This window comes from Eutrigla gurnardus (genome assembly GCF_963514095.1).
Source record: "Eutrigla gurnardus genome assembly, chromosome: 7".
Classification (NCBI taxonomy): Eukaryota; Metazoa; Chordata; class Actinopteri; order Perciformes; family Triglidae; genus Eutrigla; species Eutrigla gurnardus.
The window spans coordinates 5,965,199-5,989,835 of NC_139921.1; the positions used below are offsets into that span (position 1 = coordinate 5,965,199).

A 24,637-nucleotide genomic window follows, 5' to 3' on the forward strand; every position below is an offset into this window, starting at 1 on the left:
CAGCAAAGCTCTGTAAATATAGTTTTTCATTCAGAAAACAACAAACCATCTTGGAATTACAAGGTTCTATCTGCATTCTGAACGATTTGATTGGTTTTCCCAACTGCAAAAGGTAAAGAAGTAAAAAGTAGTTCCAAATAGTTACTGAAGAGTAAAGGTAAGAAAGTATTTAGTGAAAAAACTACTCGAGTACTGAGTAACTTCTGAGTAAATTCTGATTATTGTGGCCCCGCATAGACGTTGGAAGTGAGTTTTGTCAACATAAGAATGACTCGACCCACAAGAATCCGCGTGATGAGCAGCTACAAACAGAATCTCACATCAGAAACATTCAGAAATGAACTGATTCACAACTGAACGTGAAACTTTAATAGGATCGACAGATTCACTGACTTTAGACGGTAAAAGTCGGGGGGATTTCAAAAAGTGGGCGGTATATTGTGACTCCTCCATAAATGATTGCACATACACTTGTATATTTATGCACATTTGTCTCTGAATGACAAGGATTTAGAATTAGAACTACTAGAATGTTTCTTCAGTAAATGTCTTTGATTCATCAGCCACATGATTAGACACCATCTGATAGAATCAGGGTTTCACTGATGTATGTGTTGTGTAATGTTGTATGTATTTGTAATGTTTTCTACTTCATTTTACATTTATATTTTAGGATGAATCAGCATTATTTCTTATTCGAAAAATCATTGCTGGTTAAAGGTACAATATGTAAGAAATCTAAAGCAACTGGCCGTAAAATCATCCTAATATGTCATAGAGACTCAGGAATAATGATCATATAACATACTGAACTCACCAATAACAACAGTACAGCCAAAATATTCGCATTTCAAAAAATCTTTTGCGGACCGCAAATCATGTTTATGTTTTGAAAACGTGTTTTGGCACGTGGCGCCACCCACTGGCGTCTACAAATCATTGCAGTCAGTAGAGTCTCAGCTGCCGAGCAACCACGGGTTGCCAGTTTCGACTGAGCTACAATGGCGGAGGCAACGAAACCCAAAAGAGCTTGTTATGATTCACAAAAACGCCAAGATAAAAACCGAGGCAAAGCGAGGGTCTATATAGGGGGTCCATTTGAACGGTGGAGACAGTAGAAAGCTGAGAGGAATTTGAAATCGGATGCAGGATTGGCTACTCTTCTCCTAGACGGGTAAGTTGAGCTTGGCTAACTAAGTTAGCATCACAGCTTGACAGGGATGGATATTTCAAATACTTTGAACTGTCGAGTAACAACGTTATTCATTTCGATCATAGAAACAAACGTCAGCAGCATAGACGTCGGAACTAGGGGTGCGCGGGGGCTGCGTACACTATGTTAATTAATCGCTGTTAGCTGTTGTGAGCTGGACACCGACTCACGGAGCGGCTCAGAGCGCAGACCCCGGCATTAACCGAGGATCAACAGCTGAGTGGCGACGGCGAAGAGGCGGAGGCTCCGCTTTTATGTCCGCGTCATAACGCTTTGGTGCGAGTTTAAAACAGTGGGTTTACTTCAAAACGCGAGCGTCAGACGCTGTCAGAGCGTTAATGAACAGTGTTTCAGAGCTCCCCCTAAATGTCTCAAAGTAGGCTTTCAGGTAATTTCGCGGCATAACAGCGCCTTCCGGGTAAAAAAGACGTAGCCTACGGCAAAATCTGGAATGAAAAATGGCACTGTTATATCATCCCCGAATCCCATTCATAAACACAATATCTAATATCAGTTAACGAGTCATTTTTCCGTTTTTCGTTCTTTTATTTTGAAACGGGAAACGACTCGTTAATCGTTTTTCGATTGTTGACTTCAAAACGAAAGTCTGATGGCTGCAACGTACACGGACCGTTTATCCACTTAATCATTGTGTGCGTCTCTACCCCGACCGCCGTCCAGCTTGCTGACGGAGGATACGCCAACAGCTCTGGCAACCTTGAGTCTGGAGGGGAGGGGGTGGAGTGGGAGGCGGATACGACTCGCCGCAGTGTTTTGAATTTGAGTGTCGTACCGTTTTTGGCCACATTCTTACATATGGCGCCTTTAAGTTTAAAGGTCAATTAATGAAAACGTTCCGTCTTTTTAAAACCTGTTTTAGATCTTGATGAGGGGTTTCATTGTTAGCTTCCACACAGTCAAGCCAACACAAGTTTCCTCATGTTATTCTGGCAGGTAGACTGCCAGCTAATGCTAGTCAGCTTATGCTAGCTTCCTCATGTTAGTCTGGCAGCTAACCCTAGCCACCATGTGCTAGTTTCCTTATATTACCCAATCAGCTAATGCTAGCCAGCTTATGCTAGCTTCATATGATCATTCTACCCAGACAATGCAAGCTTTCTAATATTATAGCTAGCTATAATTATAGCTGCCATATCCTAGCTTCATATGCTAATGCAAATCAGATAATGCTAGCTTCCTATATATTCCTAATGTTGCCGTACTAACCGTAGAAAGCCAGTGTTAGCTGGCTAGCATGGTAGCTAACAATGAAAATAAACTTATTTGCAAGACTGAACTAGTCTGGTGTTTGTCCTGCTGTCTTTCACAAGGCTTGATCTTGAGGTTTCTTCTAAGCGTTGCGTTGGCGTGACATTTCCTCTGCTCCTTGTTGCTGCTGCCACTGAGCAACCACAGCAACATGACAAAGAAGCAGAACCCGATTGGTCTTCCTGTGTGCATTTGACCTGCTGATTGGCTCACAAGTAGAACCTTAGAGAACCAAGGTGGTTTGACTTTGGAAATAGAACCTTTTTGTTTCCTAAATAAAACACCTCACATAATGTTACTAAGTTGTCATACGATAAGAATATGTGAATAACTTAATTATGACAAAAATGTCAGTTAGAGCCTGAGGTGATGAACAGTTGTTTATAATTGTTTCATCACTAATTTCTGGTTCCTCTTCAGACTCAGTGGCTGTAACCTCTCAGAGAGAAGCTGTGAAGGTCTGTCCTCAGTTCTCAGCTCCCAGTCCTCCAGTCTAAGAGACCTGGACCTGAGTAACAACGACCTGCAGGATTCAGGAGTGAAGCTGCTGTCTGCTGGCCTGGAGAGTCCACACTGTCGACTGGAAACTCTCAGGTCAGATTCAACTACTTTGAGAAGTTTACCTATGAAGCTTTCAATGATGTGTTTACATGCACCAAATATTCAGTTATTTATATTCACGTATTCCTAAAAAGACACGTTTGCTACTAATCTGTTTACATGACTGATGAAATACTGTTTTCTGCTGCTAACGACTTGCCAGCAAAAGAACAAAACAAAACTTTTGTCAAAACCAAACCTCTTGTTTATCTTTTCCCCGCCGTTCGATGTTTTAATAGTTTTATAAATCCACCTGGTGTTTATAAATGCTGTTGCAAACGTCAGTCTACGTTTGTGAACGTCACTCCATGAACATGTGAGCCTGAACTACAACACCAGACTGTCTCTGCTGTCAAGGTGGAGCCAGTTTGAACCACTTTCTATACAGTTGAGTTTATTGAGTTTTATATGAAATGAACTAATATTCTTGTCACGGTGGCTGAAGCAGCAGGGAGGACCCACATGCAGACTCAAAGCTATGCAGATGCAATGAAGACATATTATACATGAAAACACCCCCTAGTGGCCAGCAGAGAGAATGCAGCTTTAAGGACCTTCAGGCTTGACTTCACTTTTCTGAACCAGAGGTTGATGCCTGATTGGAATATCAACTCTGACAACTGAACATGAACCAACCAGACATTTTGATGCTGCTGACAGTTTTAATTCAAAGTTTAAAGCTTCTAACTCGTCTGGACGGCGGAGACAAAACGCCATTTTAACACCAACATGTGCACACACATTTATGATGACAATGACTGTAAAGGCTCTATAGCAAGGGTCACTAAGAGGTGGAGCTTGGCCCAGATCCAGACCCAGACCCCGTCCTATCTGGACCCAGACCCATAACTGATAGATCATTGAGAATTATTAAATGATGATGGAGCGTTTCCATTTTACTGCTGCAGCGTTAGCATCACTACACTGGTTCAGATGGTTGGAGGCTAAATCATCTCACTGGTTGCTACTCACAAACACGTAATTACCCAGTAATGCAACGGGGTGAAACGTTAACTCTGAACTTAATCAAATCTGTGCAAACTGGAGTTTCTGTGAGTGACGTTTCTATGGTGACAACTGACGAGACTCACTGACAGCTGACAGATGGATCAGAGAGTGGAGGTGATAAACGTCAGTCAGGTCGGTGAGATCTAGAGCCGATAGATAAGTTCACACGGCTGCTCTCAAAGAGGAACGCTGACAGTGAGAACAGAGCTTTGAATCAAGACAGACTCTTTTCTTCCAACTGGCAGTTGAACACCTGAATGCCTCATATGTTCTGAGACTCTTAAGAAGCACATTTTCAAAGCTGTGTTTTGTATTTTACTGTTATTATCAGAGTACTTGTTATTCATAATTCCTCCAGTTCAATATGAAAACTATAAACAGTGTTGAAATGTTATTGAATAACAGCCTTTTTTCTTTGCTAGATGGTTTAAAATCAATACCAGATCTTTGTTGGCACACCAGGTCTGAAGACAGACCACATATACTGTTTCAACTGTTGTTTCTTCTCTTTTCTAACGCTTCAATTTCTCCCTCAATCATTTCAGCTCGTCTCTTTTCTTTCTTTTAACTTCCTCCTCTGTCCATCTCTGTCCATCACTCAGCCACGCTTATCCCACCCAGTACAACATCAACACAGCAAAGGACAAATATCACTTTTTCTCATTTTAAAAAGTGGACAAATGGACATAAGTCTATGTAAAGTCCCCAGAAGTGACAGTAGTGTGTGTCTTCAGTCTGTCAGGTTGTCTCATCACAGAGGACGGCTGTTCTTCTCTGGCCTCAGCTCTGGACTCCAACCCCTCCTATCTGAGACAGCTGGACCTGAGCTACAATCATCCAGGAGACTCAGGAGTCAAGCTGCTGTCTGCTGGACTGGAGGGTCCACACTGGAGACTGGACACTCTCAGGTGAGGACAGATGGACAGACATCAGACTGGACACTCTGAGGTGAGGACAGGTGGACTGACATCAGACTGGACACTCTCAGGTGAGGACAGATGGGCAGACATCAGACTGGACAGTCGGGTGAGGACAGATGGACAGACATCAGACTGGACTCTCAGGTGAGGACAGATGGACAGACATCAGACTGGACTCTCAGGTGAGGACAGATGGACAGACATCAGACTGGACACTCAGGTGAGGACAGATGGACAACAGCTCCAGACTGTGTCTCCGTCTCTGACTGAGGAACTGGGGTTCATGTTTACTGGTGGACCTGATTGAGGTGTGTTGCACCCCGCCTCGGGTGAAGGTAATGTAACCTCAATACACCGGACTTTCAAACCCAAAGGATGGCAAGGCACACAGTTGTTCCCCCAAAGTGTCAGATAAGTGCCAAAACATACAGAGGAGGCCAACACCCAAATATCTGAAAATATTAAAATAAAACATATTCAAAACCAATTCCAAAATCAAATAATTCAATCAATTCAAATAATCAATAATCAAATATTCTCTATAATAAATCAAGCATATTCAAAATCAAATACCGGTACTTCAAATAATCAATGTCAATAAATCAAATAATCTATTAGCACAATAAATGCAAATTAAACTCAATTACTGAATGCATTTAACCATAATTTACAACATAATGGAATAATCACCTCAGTAGATATTTAGCATCTCGTGGAGAGCTGAGCACCCTGCTCAACACAGACAACCTCTTCTGGCAACAGCATACAGCAGCCTGTCCGAAGGACAGCAGCTCACCCCTTTTATACCCCATGGCCCCTCCCACTAGACAGGCCCAATCAACAGGGGGATTATAACACTGTGGCATTTTGCAAGTCAACCATGAATAAAACTCATCAAAAGTACAGCATGCTAAAGTTAATTTCATTTTGTAGATTAGGGATTTTCACTAGTGTATTTAGGCCTGTCGCTCATTAATGTCCAATGTCAATGTCCAGTGTCCTCCTTTGACACAAGGGAAAATGGTTTGGCCCAAATTGGGCCAATAAGTGGCAGCAGGTGTTTCCTGACACCATATTTACAGCCCTCACCCCCACCCTGACTCTTTTAGTCTGCAGTACCGAGCCATGGTGAGAGGGAGAGATTGTTTGTCGCTTGAATACAGAGCTTGAATATACTTTATGCTCTGAGGTTTTCTGTTCCTACACTATCTATCAATGCGCGCTATTGATAGGCAGTTAAACAGCCAGGGACAGTGGTCAAACTGTCACAAGGTGTTTGAATGTCTTCCTGCAGGGTGGACCATGGGGGACAGCAGAGACTGAGACCTGGTCTGAGGAAGTGTGAGTATGTCTTCAGTAACTCAGCTGCTCCAGATTTGAACGTGTTCATGACTGAAATCCGATGATCACGTTTCTATCAGGATGTAGCGTTTGTTTCTTCGTGGCTGTAAAGATGTCGTGTTGTGTTCACACCAAACGCCACATTTTCACACTCAATTACACACAAAGTCAACGCAGAGATGCAAACGGACGGCAATTCCTGCCGGACGGCAATTCCTGCCGGACGGCAACGGAGTCGTGTTTGTGTGAGTTTAAATATTTCAACTCAAGAGATAAATTCCTCTGTGTCTCTAAAGCGTCTCAGCGTTGAGATCGTCCTCCTGTCGTCCTGACGTCCCTGAATCCTAAATGGAGGAACCAGATGTTGTCTCCTGGGTCTGTGGTCCCCTAGAGGTCTACAATAGTAGCTCACATTAGTCCAGAGACCAGACCAGACTATGTGGAGGAACCAGAGCAATGACGGCGCGGGGGGGGGGGGGGGCAAGCAGGGTCTCAAGACCCTCCTGTCAAAGGCTGCGCCCCCCCTTTTGCCCCCCCTCCCCTCAAAATATTTATGGATTAAAAACTATAACAAATATAGAACAAATTAAGACACTGAGACATTAACAATCAATCATCTGAAGAAATATTGTTTATTACGTTCCTATGGTGATTGGGTTTTTTTTTCCTGTGTCGTGCGATTTGATTGGCTGGTTTGCACGCAGACGGCAGGCTGAATTTGACGTTCACGTTAGCGGTGGTTGATGCATAGCGGCTAGTTAGCGATTGTGTCAACAGAGCGAAATGGACCGATTGGTGGAAAAAAAAGCAAATAAGAGTGGACGATGGTGGTGGTGATTTAGGACGCAGGACAGAGTGATGACGGACTTGGAGGATGAGGATGAAAGTGAGGATGACGAAGGGGCGGTAGTAGGTGAGGAGAACAGAGAAAGGAGGAGGAGGGGAGAGGAGAAGAGAGAGACAGCATTGGAGAGCGAGTGAAGCAGAGTTTAGAGGACAAGAAGGGAGGAAGAGGAGAGGAAGACAGGAGTGGGGAGTGAGGAGGAGGAGCTTAACCGAGAGGAAGACAGGAGTGGAGAGTGAGGAGGAGGAGTTTAGAGGAGAGGAAGACAGGAGTGGAGAGTGAGGAGGAGGAGTTTAGAGGAGTGTTTGTTTTATGATAAATGTTTAGTAACATGCATTCGACAATATGTAGTGTATCAGCACGGCCACGGGAACAGCACATCTATATCTATTATGGTATTATTTGTTGGTGTCAGAATTCACTAGCACCTCCTATAAACAATCAGACCCCCTCATTGCCCCCCCAATAATAATTTTCTGTGATAACAGTTGTGAGACTGTTTATACTCAATATATGAACAATTACTAAGCACTACTAATTTCAGAATGACAATTAATAATGAATCTGTAAACCATGGGCATCAGAAGTAAAAAAAAAATGGCAGAGAAAGAAATATGGTATACTTTGTAAGGTGGTTGGGTCCTGTCAGATTAAATATTTGAAAAAAATTATAAAGCTACAGAAATGGATTCCACAACTAATTTAGGATGTATTTATGATTTTCTTTGTTTATAAAGCACTTAACGGATCTCCTGTGTTATATACCGGGCGGTAGTGATGTCCAAATGAAGCTTTGTGAAGCATTTTCTTTATTTTCTGAGCCCAATAGATGGCGCTCTCTGTTCAACAAAGGGTTGAAGGCCGATATATTTCCATTGCTATTTTCCATAAAGAAAATGCTTCACGAAGCTTCATTTGGACATCACTACCGGGCGGACCCCTCAGGTCTTCAGGTGCTGGTCTGCTTCCTGTCTCCAGAGTCAGAACAAAGCCTGGAGAGGCAGCTTCTTAGTTTTCAGCTTCATGTCTGGAATAAACTTCCAGAAAAGCTGAGGTTTTCCTCCACATTACAATCTCTTAAATCTGCTCTGAGAACATTTCTGTTCAGAATGTTTTTACTGTTATTCTGTTTGTATTTTCTTACTTTTTATATATTTTTACTGTTCTCATCCCCCTTTTTTATCTTGTGGACTTCTTGTCTGTATTTCTGTTGCTTTTAAATGGTTTAACCTTAACTGAATTGTTTTATTGTTCTGTTATGCAACTTGAATTCAAGGTGCTTTATACCATATAAATGGCCCGGATCATGGTGATGAATGGACTCTGATCCCTGGTTACTTCCTGGTGTATGAGATCTGCTACACATCGTCCCGTCATCTCTCCTTCGTGTGAACAGTTTGGTAAGTGACAGTTTCTGATATTTCAAACATACAAGAGTGTAAATGTTCAGTCTTTACTGGAGTAAAAGTTTTGAAGCTGTAAAATACAGCTTCCACCTGAATGCATCAGTAAGAATAATCATAATAATCATGTATTATAGTACAACACTGCTCTGTGTACTTTTACTGTGGATACTTTAAGAACATTCAGCTAATAACAAAGCAGAACTTTCATATTTACTAGTATTTTTACTGTGAAAACTAGTTTCAAAACAGAACATACTACAGACGTACATGTAATAAACTGTAAGAGAATGTAAGACATGTAAGACAAATTCAGTTTTTAATGCAATAATTGAAGTTGAGTCATTCTAACTATCAATTATTCAAACTCTGTTTCTATGATGCATATTTCGGTCCAAACAAAGTCCACCACCAACTTGACATAATAAACTGAATAGCTAATCATCAGCTTTGATTTATGATCAATGAAGATAATAGTTGCAGGGTAGTCCTTGATAAGGTCCTCTGCTCATGGTACTCGTAGTCCACCTCACTTCATGTTGATTGGGCGATATGGATCCGTTAGTTAAAAGACAAAGTTAAACATGGCTCCGTGTCAACAACGGGATAAAACACGGAAAAAAATCTCCTTTATGTCGTACCAGTACGACACACTTGGTAACTGCTGACATTTGCAATTAAATAAAGGGTTCCCGATGTCTAAAAAGTCAATCTGATTTATGGAAAACAGGGAGTAACTTCAATAAGTCCGAAGGGCATTGCCTCCAGGGTTTTGGTTTTTCAAGATTTTGTAAATGTTTATTAGCGATGCTAGTTGAAGTCAGCATGGTCAGTTAGAATGGATAAAAAGGTCCTTTAAAAGAACGTTCTAACCATTAAACAACATTATGTACTATTTCTATGTAGTATTTTATTTTTTCTATGTAGTATTTTGTTGTCTAAAGCTAACCTTGGTTTTGTTGTCTAAAGCTAACCTTGGTTTTGTTGTCTAAAGCTAACGTTGGTTTTGTTGTCTAAAGCTAACCTTGGTTTTGTTGTCTAAAGCTAACCTTGTTTTTGTTGTCTAAAGCTAACATTGGTTTTGTTGTCTAAAGCTAACCTTGGTTTTGTTGTCTAAAGCTAACGTTGGTTTTGTTGTCTAAAGCTAACGTTGGTTTTGTTGTCTAAAGCTAACGTTGGTTTTGTTGTCTAAAGCTAACCTTGTTTTTGTTGTCTAAAGCTAACCTTGGTTTTGTTGTCTAAAGCTAACGTTGGTTTTGTTGTCTAAAGCTAACGTTGGTTTTGTTGTCTAAAGCTAACATTGGTTTTGTTGTCTAAAGCTAATGTTGGTTTTGTTGTCTAAAGCTAACGTTGGTTTTGTTGTCTAAAGCTAACGTTGGTTTTGTTGTCTAAAGCTAACCTTATTTTTGTCGTTTAAAGCTAACGTTGGTTTTGTAGAGTAATGTCGTCCTGTGTCCTGAAAGCCTTTGAGATTCAACTCATGTCGTCTGGACTCAGCAACTTAAACGGGACTAAAACATTATTGGGCTGCAGTCGAATATTCTTCCTCTCTACAAATGTTTGACAAAAACTAAACTAAAACCACAAATGAAATGTAAATACAGCAAACGGTCAAACAGGAAGGAGGAGCTGCTGGACCTGAAGCCGTCAGTGAACCAGCTGTTTATAAAACCAACAATATGGGGAGAAGTGGATGACGCATTTTTTGTAGTCCATTATTGTAGTTTCTCCAGCACAGACACACGTCAATCACCGTTGTCGATCATCAGCTGTCAATCATCAGCAGCATTATAATGACGTAGCTTAGTGAAAGTCCGGTCGGATTCTCTGAGCACCGCGGTCAACTTTTCCTAAATCCTTTGGAGTTCTTCTATTGTCTTTCCTTAACCCCGTGACGTTTTTCCCAAGGTCAAGGTCAAGGAATAGGAGTTAGGAATAGGAGTTAGGACCTTATTTTTTGACTATTCGACTGCACCCTTGGTCTCACCGTTTAGAAATGACATCTCATTGGCGACACAGGAAGGGGCGGGACTTTGCCTCTCTGTTGTCAGTGTTGCCGTAGTGACAGTGTGCGTCTCTGCCAGCAGGTGGAGACTCTGCTATGAATCAGTGTGAGGACCGAGAGGATGGAGTCCTTCCCTCTAAAACCACTCAGGATGGGGGACATGACAGCCAGACCGAAGCTCAGAGGTGAGACGAGGATCTCGAAGTGTCCAGGACTCAGATCACTCCACCATCATGATTCTCACTCAACAACATAAATATACATAATATTAACTAGACCGCTTTATTGAGTTTAAAATTGAACCTTTTTATTATCTGACTGTCCTGAGGTGAAGAATCAGGTCTTGGTCCAGACCTTTGTAGTCCATGTAGGGGATGATCTGAATCTAGTGTCGACTCTCCTGTTGAATCCATTTGTTTTCACTTTGGTGAACAATCACTGAGACTAGAAGCTTTAATTGACCTCTGTACTTTTAGTTGTCTGAGAAGAAGAAGCAGTAAATGTTGATGATAAGTCAAATAAAAAGCCATTCGGATTAAATATTAACCTGACATACACCTGGACCAACACTGTAACCTGCTGACACTTCAGCTGATCAGCTTCAAATATTGAATGAAAGGAATGAAAGTTTAACTGGGAAATTCAGATTCTCTGTTGGTCTCTTGAACCACAAAAACACAGCGTCCATCAACATTAAGTCAAGTCTGCTGAATGAATAATGTGATGGTCTGAACTGCCAAACATATTGTAATAATAAGGTTTTTTGATAATTTCGTGTTGTGGCTTATATTGTGATGAATGAAGCTTAACTAGTGAGAATCTTGGGAAAGTATTTCCTTAAATTGTATTTATTGTATCAGGATGCAGCAGCAGAGACCAGACTCCCTTGGACCTGGACCTGGACCCAGCTGTGTGTCCATAAAGAGTGACCACTCTATGGATCGTCCTGTTGTTTTTAAAGCTGAACAAGCTGCTGATGGAAGGTAAGAAATTAAACTGAACTCTCCTTACAGGATGAACCAGGTCTAGACTAGCCCCTTAAACAATAACTCCGAGTCCACCAGCCCTGAATCCTGCAACCTGTTAGGTCTTCTGAGCCACGATGATATGAGAGAAACAGTGTCGTGTTTCACTGAAGCTCTAACAGAAAGGACCAATTAAATCCTTTTTAACTGAGATTAAACTAAAAAATAATAAATAAAGAATCAACCCTTAAAGAGACAGTGAGGAGAAAACCTTTTGAGAGGCTAATATTTCTTTCTTATGGAGTTTGACGTAGCAATAGAAAGCAGATGATGATCGGCAGCCCAGGGATTTAAGATTAGGTTGGCATGTGGAGGGCTGCTGTTGTGGCTCCACCGGTTCCTATGCAGTGAGGGGAATAGTGTACGGGTGGAAGGCTGCAGCTCAAACAGAGATCTCCAAGCTTGGAGGACACCAGGATCTCTTATTTGGGTTTGCAGTCATCTGTGATGAAGAGGAGAGTCAACCGATGGATTGAGGACCGATGATTCAGGAATTTGGTCATGGAAGAAAAGGAGCAGAAAGCAGTTTTATTCTTAGCAATGATAATTTGCAACAACAATGGAAATGGCTCTAGAGGAATTAAACTGTTTATACTTGGGATAGAGAATCGAGAGATGCTAAAATCGATAATTTTGTGTTCATTTATTTGTTTAATTATTTATTTATTTATTTTTTATATAGTATTTCCCAGTGGCAACACCTATCGGGCTTACTTAGATGAGGTAAAACTATCATATATCCTACTATTTCTGGCTCTGGCATCGACCTGATACATCGCACTAAGCCAGTGATAAGGTAATAAATGAAGCATATTAGGTTGCTTTGACAGAGCTTTGTAACCTGGATTAAAATCATCTCATCTGCCATCAATAGACAAATTCTTAAATAAAACTGCCGTTTTGGTATGATCGGGGAAAGCACATGCCTATGAAAACAAAACATGGAGGAATGGTAAATAATTGCGTTTGGGAACAGACCGATTCTTTATGACCAGTCCCTGTGTAAATATACAGGGACTGAATTACTAAAACACGTAGCAGCCCTTTTCTAGCTATAACAGCATCTATTTTGCACTATAATAATAAAGAAGACAGAAGTAGCCTGAATAAGCCGGCTAGCGGGAAGCCATTTTAATGGCTGATGGCTGCTTCCGCTAAGGCAACTCCCCCATGAACCAGACACGCCTTCCCTGGTCCATCAACAGGCCGTCAACAGAAAGGTGTAGTGTGTACACGGCATGAGTATCGGTGATAAAACACAGTTCTTCCCCTGAGGACCAAGAATCATCGAATCCGAAACGGCGAGAGACGTAGCGATCAAGAGAGAGAGGTAAGCTAGCAATCGCATTAGCGGTGATATAGACAGCAACAAGCAGACTGCAAACCTACGTGGCAGCAGAGGCACTGACAACCAAAAGGGGGGGATGGGAAGTGGCATAGCTTAAATGATCCGCCAAATAGGGAGGATGTGAAGGAAGAATATTATTGGAGTATGAGGTATGTCACATGAGTATGACCGTGCAGCTCGAGTTGTCTGCCTGAACTAGCTCGCAGGCTTCGCTCCATAAATGAAGAGCTTAACGAGTGAGAATCTTAAATTGTTGGTGGATTCAGGTCCAGATCTTGACATTTAAGTGCAAAGTATTTAAATATAAAATATGCATGTACAAATATGCCCTCTACTGGTTTGAATCTAGATGGAATTTCCAGCTCCACTGTCATTGTCACTGCTGGCCACCAGGGGGCGACTCCTCTGATTGCACTGTTGGGCAAGTTACTTCAAAAGCGTAATGCATTATTTATTACTTGTTACTGTCATTTCAAAGTAATTAGTTACATTACAATATTGCTGTCTTTGAATTGTAAGGCATTACACTACTTTTACATTACTTTTGCATTAATTTTTGCCAAAATAAAAGAAAATATGGATTTGGTGTTCTCAATAGATCTTCTTGTGTTCAATGCAGCTCATTACACAGCAGGAGGTGATGTGGTATGGCACAATGACTGAGCTAGGCTTAAGGCTAACACAAGTACAATATAATGTCGCAGTTATGGCTCATGGTGCAATACATTTTATAACAGAAATACTGTAACTTTAGGTATTCATATTGAAATCAATAGAGCTAGAGCCTACTACTGTAGATTGTAAAAAAAAATGTCATGACAAGATACAAAACCCTTTTTACATTTCTATCCCTTTATTTACTTAACAATCAGTTGAATAATTCCAACAATGGTCAGTGACCTGGCTGACTCCGCTTCGCTAGATGGCGCTGTAGCGCTTTCTACAAGACGGTGTTAGAACTACTTCCGGTACACGGCTACTTAAAAACAATAACAAACTATTTGGCAGCATACAGACAAAGATGGCGTTAAGGAAAATTAGTTGTTGATTTCTTCGAAGCCATGGTATCGTTTGACTGTTCCGGCAACAATATTACTAATAGGCACGTTTCCAATCATGCATGCGCATGCATTTGCCTCGCAAAACCAGGAATTCTGGGAAAAAAAACGTCACAAATGCTGGCGATAACTTCCCTTTGCGACATGTCACATGACTTAAAAAACTCGCGAGATCTCCAGGGTACCTCCCTCCGCATGCTTTTCTGTGCAGATGGTCTCAAATAAGTGCGGACATAAGACACTCCCCTCAACGTTGCCCTAGTTGGTTAGAATTACCACGTGGTGAAATCCCCGGCGAAAATTCTCGCGCATACACAGGACACAAACACGTTTCGATCTCGTTCATAAGGCGGCACAAGTCAGATAAACGACTCAAGCCAGGGGTTGCAATCGGCTTCAGAAATCCTATCCCTACACGTTTCTTATCCTGTACACATGAATTTGATACGGATTTTGATGGGTTTAAGATCGTATAAAGCTCGCCCATGTGAACGCAACGTATAATGTCCTTCGTATCCTTGTCTCTTATGTATTGAAAATAATGAGCGTATGTACAGTCCGACTCTGCTGCTGCCGTCATCTTTTCCTCAATCGCTAGCAGTAAGAGGAAGTAAACATTTGATTTTTTTCTCCTCTGCGGATCTTGCAGTGATGACGAATTTATATAAAAACAACACACCAATCGATTTCGGGTTTAAAATGCATTGTAACGCGTGTTACTGAGATTTGTACCGAGTAAAATATTACCAATTGTTTTTTGTAATGCCTTACATTACCGCGTTACAGCAAAAAGTAATACATTACAGGAATGCATTACTTTTTGCAAAAGTTTACAAAAGTTGTAACGCGTTACTCCCAACACTGTCTGATTGCATGGAAGTCTATGAGAAAATGGTCCTACTTCTCTCTGCTGGCCACCAGGGGGCGACTCCTCTCTGGTTGTATAGAAGTCTATGAGAAAATGGTCCTACTTCTCTCTTGATGTATTATCTCAGTAAACATTGTAAACATGAGTTTATGGTCTCAATCTCTAGTTTCAAGTCTTCTTCAATCCAGCATGATGTTTATTTAGTACATTATGGTCCATTTAGAGTCCAACGGACCAGAAAGCAGGGGAGGCTTTAGGGGGCGGGGCTTACCTGCTGATTGACAGGTCCATTTAGAGTCCAACAGACCAGAAACAGGGGATGCTTTAGGGGGCGGGGCTTACCTGCTGATTGACAGGTCTCTACCACACTACCAATGCAGTTATCTACTAAGATGACTTTAACACTAAGCTGTAAAGTTCACCTTGAATTATGAAGCTTCACACCAGAATCCAGATGGATCCAGATCCAGTTAGGTTGCTGCTCTGGGTGCCGCTCTGCTGCTAGTGTTCATCAGATCGCTCCAAGAATCCAAGACGGCAAAATGCCGAACCTGAGGATTCAAAACTGTAGTCCCCAAGTCCACTTCTGATCTCCAGTCTGTGGTTTAGTGACTCTTTAAACTTGGTTTTCTTCACAGAGTTCAGCAGATCTCAGAGGTTCCGTTGACCCAGCAGCATCAAACACACCTGGACTCCATATTTATGGTGAGTACATGTACAAGCTCACCTTTCACTATTAACCACATCAACTACAGATTCAATGCTGAACAGGTTCTAGTGGTCTCCATGCTGCTCAGACCCACACATGAATCCCATGTTGGGTTCTTTAGAGTTCATGTTCAGTTTATCCTTCTGTTCCAGCTGCTGGAGGAGAACATCAGCACTTTTGTGAAGAACGAGCTGAAGAAGATCCAGAAGGTCCTGAGTCCAGATTACCCAGAATGCTTAGAGAGTGAGGACGAGGAGTTGTTGGACGTAGAGGATGAAGAGCAGAGGAGGAGCAGAGAGGCGTTACAGAAGATCACAGTGCACTTCCTGAGGAGAATGAAGGAGGAGGAGCTGGCTGACTGTCTGCAGAGCAGTAAGAGGATTTTAACAGATTTAACATGGTGGAAAGAAGAGAAGGATTCAACATGAAGAACTTCATATTTCTCCTAATAGGCTGCACACAACTTCAATGTTTAGGTTCTCTGGTTGTCTACTGTAATGGGAATTTTGGATGTTTGTACTTTATAATCAGAATATTTGTCAGGCTGACTCGATCCGCATCTCCTCATCTGACTGTTATGCTATGACGAAAATGAATGCCTGTTTGTAGATGATATGAACATGAGTGCCACATTGACATAAGATAATTTCAGGACTATGACGCCTGTGTTCTGTAATTCTTGACCTTGCCTGTACATCTGGTCTTTGTAAGATAGGACATGATCCGTCCTTTGGTTCCTCCTCCTTAAAAGGGAGATTGTTGTTGGACTCATGGTCGTTCCTGCTGATTCTGAATCTTTGCATCAGAAGGCAGGGGTGAACCTCCTCTGCAGATCGAGAATACTTAGTGGAATAAACCTCGGAGAAAGAGCTGATCCTGGTTGTTGATCTTTATTGGGCAGATTCATTTCTCCACAACACTACAGACCCGATTACAGCCCATCATAAATATGCGTACGCATGATGTCAATGTTTATGTTGTTTTGCTTCAACCATCCAGACGAGTTAGAAGCTTTAAACAGTGAATTTAAACTGTTAGCAGCATCTAAATGTCTGCTTGTTACGTGTTCGGTTGTCAGAATCGATATTCCAACAGACTCAAGCTCTACTGAGTTCAGACAGGATCACAACCGTTTCAGAGGAACAGGTGTTTCACTTCATCCAGTGACCGTGTTAACTGGTGACTTTCAGCTCGTATAACCAAATTGTTGGTAGATGAAAAACAAAGGTGTATTTAAAATGGGCTTCTACGAGGACACCTTTATGTTCTGTTGGTGTTTTCAATGGTGGCGTCTCAGGGTGGAGGATTATATATTATATTTTCACTTCATCAGCTGAACCTGATTGATTCTGTGTCCAATAGTTATGATTTAATCATGAAAGAAGCTCATGAAGTCACTACTACTGAGGACTATAGAGTGCCGAAGCGGAAGCAGGAAGTAACGGCGCCATGGGTCCTTTCGGAGCGAAAAAAATGAATGGTGTTCAATGGACGGAAAATAATTATTATCTGATCCCCCGGTCGTTATGCCTTGGATTACACAAATGTTGTTTATAGGCTTAAATTATAATTTTCCATGTCAAGAGTTTGACCGTTTATTGTGCAATTCTTCAGTTAAAATTCATTGAGAAAACACAATGATAAAGACTACATGTTGTGTCGCGTATGTGACGTCACGTCATCGCCCTTTCCCCATCGGCGAAGTTGAGGCTCTCCACATGACCCGACTTATAGTGGTTCTCCCCCCTTTCGATACTTTTATTCTGCCCTTGGAAAAAAGCGGTGAAGTGGAGCAGAGAAACAGCCATCTCGGCGGACTTCGGACTCGGCGGGTGGTGACGTATATCATTCGCGACGAGAACAGCGAGGAGCTGTAGTTCACAAAGCGGCTCACACAAAACCTAACTTTATCAAAACTCTTCGCGCTTAATTGTCGTCTTCTTTGCGTGAAAAATTTTCTTTAAATATCACAAAGAACATATGTGAAATCCATGGCACAATTCAAACGGGACCAGAAAATAATTTGTATCTACCCATTGAATCGCATTGATATTTTTTTGCTTTTGAGGACCCATGTCCCGGAAATGGAGGGGCGGGACTTCACCACTCTATAGGAATACATGACTCTAACACATGGCTTGTTCATAGACTGTAAAAGGGTCTGTAGGATCCACTAACTGGGTTCCTTTGTTGTTTATCCAGGAACCGCTGGTGCAGTGTACCAACGTCAACTCAAGTCTAACCTCAAGAAGAAGTTCCAGTGTTTGTTTGAGGGCATCACTAAAGCAGGAAACCCAACCCTCCTGAATCAGGTCTACACGGAGCTCCACGTCACAGAGGGAGGGACTGCAGAGGTCAATGACCAACATGAGGTCAGACAGATTGAAACGGCATCCAGGAAACCAGACAGACCAGAAACAACCATCAGACAAGAAGACATCTTTAAAGGCTCACCTGGAAGGGATGAACCAATCAGAACAGTGATGACAAAGGGAGTGGCTGGCATCGGGAAAACAGTGTTAACACAGAAGTTCACTCTGGACTGGGCTGAAGACAAAGCCAACCAGGACATACAGTTCACGTTTCCATTCACTTTCAGAGAGCTGAACCTGCTGAAAGAGAAGAAGTTCAGCTTGGTGGAACTCATTCATCACTTCTTCACCGGAACCAAAGAAGCAGGAATCTGCAGGTTTGAAGAGTTCCAGGTTGCGTTCATCTTTGACGGTCTGGACGAGTGTCGACTTCCTCTGGACTTCCACAACAACGAGATCCTGACTGACGTTACAGAGTCCACCTCGGTGGATGTGCTGCTGACAAACCTCATCAGGGGGAAACTGCTTCCCTCTGCTCGTCTCTGGATCACCACAAGACCTGCAGCAGCCAATCAGATCCCTCCTGGGTGTGTGGACATGGTGACAGAGGTCAGAGGGTTCACTGACCCACAGAAGGAGGACTACTTCAGGAAGAGGTTCAAAGATAAGAAGCAGGCCGACAGGATCATCGCCCACATCAAGACCTCACGAAGCCTCCACATCATGTGCCACATCCCGGTCTTCTGCTGGATCACTGCTACAGTTCTGGAGGACGTGTTGAACACCAGGGAGGGAGGGGAGCTGCCCAAGACCCTGACCGACATGTACATCCACTTCCTGGTGGTTCAGTCCAAACTGAAGAACGTCAAGTATGATGGAGGAGCTGAGACGGATCCACACTGGAGTCCACAGAGCAGAGAGATGATTATGTCTCTAGGAAAACTGGCTTTTGAGCAGCTGCAGAAAGGAAACCTGATCTTCTATGAACCAGACCTGAAAGAGTGTGGCATCGATATCAAAGCAGCCTCAGTGTACTCAGGAGTGTTCACACAGATCTTCAGAGAGGAGAGAGGACTGTACCAGGACCAGGTGTTCTGCTTCGTCCATCTGAGTGTTCAGGAGTTTCTGGCTGCTCTTCATGTCCATCTGACCTTCGTCAACTCTGGTGTCAATCTGATGGCAGAAGAACAAACAACCTCCTCTGGGTTTGAAATCTATAAAGACACAAATAAACTAACACATCTGCACCAGACAGCTGTGGACAAGGCCTTACAGAGTCCAAACGGACACCTGGACCTGTTCCTCCGTTTCCTTCTGGGTCTGTCACTAGAGACCAATCAGAAACACCTACGAGGTCTGCTGACACAGACAGGAAGTAGCTCACAGACCAATCAGGAAACAGTCCAGTACATCAAGAAGAAGGTTGATCAGAAGCTGTCTCCAGAGAGAAGCATCAATCTGTTCCACTGTCTGAATGAACTGAATGATCGTTCTCTGGTGGAGGAGATCCAACAGTATCTGACTTCAGGACGTCTCTCCTACAATAAACTGTCTCCTGGTCAGTGGTCAGCTCTGGCCTTCATCTTACTGTCATCAGAAAAACATCTGGACCTGTTTGACCTGAAGGAATACTCTGCTTCAGAGGAGGCTCTTCTGAGGCTGCTGCCGGTGGTCCAAGCCTCCAGCAAAGCTCTGTAAATATAGTTTTTCATTCAGAAAACAACAAACCATCTTGGAATTACAAGGTTCTATCTGCATTCTGAACGATTTGATTGGTTTTCCCAACTGCAAAAGGTAAAGAAGTAAAAAGTAGTTCCAAATAGTTACTTAAGAGTAAAGGTAAGAAAGTATTTAGTGAAAAAACTACTCGAGTACTGAGTAACTTTACTGAGTAAATTCTGATTATTGTGGCCCCACATAGACGTTGGAAGTGAGTTTTGTCAACATAAGAATGACTCGACCCACAAGAATCCGCGTGATGAGCAGCTACAAACAGAATCTCACATCAGAAACATTCAGAAATGAACTGATTCACAACTGAAAGTGAAACTTTAATAGGATCGACAGATTCACTGACTTTAGACGGTAAAAGTCGGGGGGATTTCAAAAAGTGGGCGGTATATTGTGACTCCTCCATAAATGGTTGTACATACACTTGTATATTTATGCACATTTGTCTCTGAATGACAAGGATTTAGAATTAGAACTACTAGGATGTTTCTTCAGTAAATGTCTTTGATTCATCAGCCACATGATTAGACACCATCTGATAGAATCAGGGTTTCACTGATGTATGTGTTGTGTAATGTTGTATGTATGTGTAATGTTTTCTACTTCATTTTACATTTATATTTTAGGATGAATCACCATTTTTTCTTATTCAAAAAATCATTGCTGGTTAAAGGTACAATATGTAAGAAATCTAAAGCAACTGGCCGTAAAATCATCCTAATATGTCATAGAGACTCAGGAATAATGATCATATAACATACTGAACTCACCAATAACAACACAACAGCCAAAATATTCGCATTTCAAAAAATCTTTTGCGGACCGCAAATCATGTTTATGTTTTGAAAACGTGTTTTGGCACGTGGCGCCACCCACTGGCGTCTACAAATCATTGCAGTCAGTAGAGTCTCAGCTGCCGAGCAACCACGGGTTGCCAGTTTCGACTGAGCTACAATGGCGGAGGCAACGAAACCCAAAAGAGCTTGTTATGATTCACAAAAACGCCAAGATAAAAACCGAGGCAAAGCGAGGGTCTATATAGGGGGTCCATTTGAACGGTGGAGACAGTAGAAAGCTGAGAGGAATTTGAAATCGGATGCAGGATTGTCTACTCTTCTCCTGGACTGGTAAATTGAGCTTGGCTAACTAAGTTAGCATCACAGCTTGACAGGGATGGACATTTCAAATACTTTGAACTGTCGAGTAACAACGTTATTCATTTCGATCATAGAAACAAACGTTAGCAGCATAGACGTCGGAACTAGGGGTGCGCGGGGGCTGCGTACACTATGTTAATTAATCGCTGTTGTTAGCTGTTGTGAGCTGGACACCGACTCACGGAGCGGCTCAGAGCGCAGACCCCGGCATTAACCGAGGATCAACAGCTGAGTGGCGACGGCGAAGAGGCGGAGGCTCCGCTTTTATGTCCGCGTCATAACGCTTTGGTGCGAGTTTAAAACAGTGGGTTAACTTCAAAACGCGAGCGTCAGACGCTGTCAGAGCGTTTATGAACAGTGTTATAGAGCTCCCCCTAAATGTCTCAAAGTAGGCTTTCAGGTAATTTTGCGGCATAACAGCGCCTTCCGGGTAAAAAAGACGTAGCCTACGTCAAAATCTGGAATGAAAAATGGCACTGTTATATCATCCCCGAATCCCATTCATAAACACAATATCTAATATCAGTTAACGAATCATTTTTCCGTTTTTCGTTCTTTTATTTTGAAACGAAAAACGGGAAACGACTCGTTAATCGTTTTTCGATTGTTGACTTCAAAACGAAAGTCTGATGGCTGCAACGTTCACGGACCGTTTATCCACTTAATCATTGTGTGCGTCTCTACCCCGACCGCTGTCCAGCTTGCTGACGGAGGATACGCCAACAGCTCTGGCAACCTCGAGTCTGGAGGGGAGGGGGTGGAGGGGGAGGCGGATACGACTCGCCGCAGTGTTTTGAATTTGAGTGTCGTACCGTTTTTGGCCACATTCTTACATATGGCGCCTTTAAGTTTAAAGGTCAATTAATGAAAACGTTCAGTCTTTTTAAAACCTGTTTTAGATCTTGATGAGGGGTTTTCATTGTTAGCTTCCCCACAGTCAAGCCAACACAAGTTTCCTCATGTTATTCTGGCAGGAGACTGCCAGCTAATACTAGTCAGCTTATGCTAGCTTCCTCATGTTAGTCTGGCAACTAACCCTAGCCACCATGTGCTAGTTTCCTTATATTACCAGCTAATGCTAGCCAGCTTATGCTAGCTTCATATGATCATTCTACCCAGATAATGCAAGCTTTCTAATATTATAGCTAGCTATAATTATAGCTGCCATACCCTAGCTTCATATGCTAATGCAAATCAGATAATGCTAGCTTCCTATATATTCCTAATGTTGCCGTACTAACCGTAGAAAGCCAGTGTTAGCTGGCTAGCATGGTAGCTAACAATGAAAATAAACGTATTAGCAAGACTGAACTAGTCTGGTGTTTGTCCTGCTGTCTTTCACAAGGCTTGATCTTGAGGTTTCTTCTAAGCGTTGCGTTGGCGTGACATTTCCTCTGCTCCTTGTTGCTGCTGCCACTGAGCAACCACAGCAACATGACAAAGAAGCAGAACCCCATTGGTCTTCCTGTGTGCATTTGACCTGCTGATTGGCTCACAAGTAGAACCTTAGAGAACCAAGGTGGTTTGACTTTGGAAATAGAACCTTTTAGTTTCCTAAATAAAACACCTCACATAATGTTACTAAGTTGTCATAGAATAAGAATATGTGGATAACTTAATTATGACAAAAATGTCAGTTAGAACCTGAGGGGATGAACAGTTGTTTGTAATTGTTTCATCACTAATTTCTGATTCCTCTCCAGACTCAGTGGCTGTAACCTCTCAGAGAGAAGCTGTGAAGGTCTGTCCTCAGTTCTCAGCTCCCAGTCCTCCAGTCTAAGAGACCTGGACCTGAGTAACACCGACCTGCAGGATTCAGGAGTGAAGCTGCTGTCTGCTGGCCTGGAGAGTCCACACTGTCGACTGGAAACTCTCAGGTCAGATTCAACTACTTTGAGAAGTTTACCTATGAAGCTTTCAATGATGTGTTTACATGCACCAAATATTCAGTTAGGGCTGCACGGTGGTGTAGTGGGTAGCACTGTCGCCTCACAGCGGGTTTGGGTTCCTTCTATGTGGAGTTTGCATGTTCTCCCCGTGTAAGAGTCACACAATGTGAAGTTCTTATAATATCAGCAATTCAAATTTACACTGTTAAAAAAATGTCACTACATGTGGCATTAAAATAATTAATTTAAACACAAGTAAAACTTCAGTAAAAGTCCACGTCTCTAAACAAGGGTAAAATACCAGGTAAAAGCAGTCCCAACTCCTGACTGCAGCAGATGGGGTCTCCAGTCCCACAGAAGGATGTATAAATTAATTATATAAACTAATAGGTTTGAGCCAAAATAAATGAATAACCACTTCACCCAAAAACAAACTAAATATCCATGCAATAAATAAAATAGCAAACAAAAGGCAGAAGGAAACACAAAGGCTCTCCCCTCTTCAGTATACAGTTGCTTTCAATCCTTCTGTATGGATCTACAAACGCATTGGCTCTTCACAGATAGATCAATGGTAGAAATAATGGTCAGACTTAAAGCTGTAGTCTACGATTTTTCACTTGAGCCAAAATTGATCCAATAGTAGCCATCCGGTCCACATGGCTACTATTGGATCAATGTTCCGATCCAATGCTCGTCACTCTCCTGCTCACGTCTCGTCCCGACTCACTTCCACGTTTGAAATTACGAGCAGACGAGACGCTTGTTGCCCTGAGCAGTTCAGGCACGGAGCAGGGCTCTCACGTGAGTTCAGAGTGAGATTTTGGCTGAGGCTGCGGTGTCAGCGGGGAGGGGGGGTTATTGTGATTGTGGCGAGCGATTGCCGAGCAGTTTGGGATCGGAGACGTACTGCAGGTCGGGGTGAGAGAGAAATCCAACCGGCACCCGCTGCATTTACACCGATAATGTTTCATCATCCGTGGCCGTAATAAACACTATTGCTGCTTTGTACATGTTGTGGAAGTCCCGGACACACCGGGAAACTAAACGGCCTGCCTGAGTTCATAAGCGGAGGGAATGTTCCCAATCATTGTCTATGTAAGAAGCCGTGTAATGCCGTCACGCCACGGCGAGTTTCGAGAAGTTCTCATAGAATAAGAATATGTGAATAACTTAATTATGACAAAATATCAGTTAGAACCTGAGGTGATGAACAGTTGTTTGTAATTGTTTCATCACTAATTTCTGATTCCTCTTCAGACTCAGTGGCTGTAACCTCTCAGGGAGAAGCTGTGAAGGTCTGTCCTCAGTTCTCAGCTCCCAGTCCTCCAGTCTAAGAGACCTGGACCTGAGTAACAACGACCTGCAGGATTCAGGAGTGAAGCTGCTGTCTGCTGGCCTGGAGAGTCCACACTGTCGACTGGAAACTCTCAGGTCAGATTCAACTACTTTGAGAAGTTTACCTATGAAGCTTTCAATGATGTGTTTACATGCACCAAATATTCAGTTAGGGCTGCACGGTGGTGTAGTGGGTAGCACTGTCGCCTCACAGCAGGTTTGGGTTCTTTCTGTGTGGAGTTTGCATGTTCTCCCCGTGTAAGCGTGGGTTCTCTCCGGGTTCTCCGGCTTCCTCCCACAGTCCAAAGACATGCAGGATGGGGATAGGTTCATGGATGACTCTAAATGTCCCGTAGGTGTGAATGTGAGCCTGAATGGTTGTTTGTCTCTACATGTTAGCCCTGTGATAGACTGGTAACCTGTCCAGGTGAACCCTGCCTTCACCCAATGACAGCTGGGATCGACTCCAGCCCCCCCACGACCCTGAATACAGGATAAGCGGTAGAAAATGGATGGATGGACAGAAATATTCAGTTATTTATATTCACGTATTCCTAAAAAGACACGTTTGCTACTAATCTGTTTACATGGCTGATGAA

At 42.6% G+C, this 24,637-nt stretch overlaps 1 protein-coding gene across 1 annotated transcript in view; it reads left to right on the forward strand.

Moving 5' to 3' along the window:
- Positions 1-24,637, forward strand: part of LOC311015917 (uncharacterized protein) — a 546,979-nt gene that overhangs the window by 401,385 nt on the left and 120,957 nt on the right. Inside the window, exons 22-24 of the mRNA XM_084013359.1 lie at positions 2,903-3,076; positions 4,825-4,998; positions 22,515-22,688. Of these exons, the coding sequence (XP_083869485.1) occupies positions 2,903-3,076; positions 4,825-4,998; positions 22,515-22,688 (522 nt within the window). The remainder of the gene's footprint in view (positions 1-2,902; positions 3,077-4,824; positions 4,999-22,514; positions 22,689-24,637) is intronic.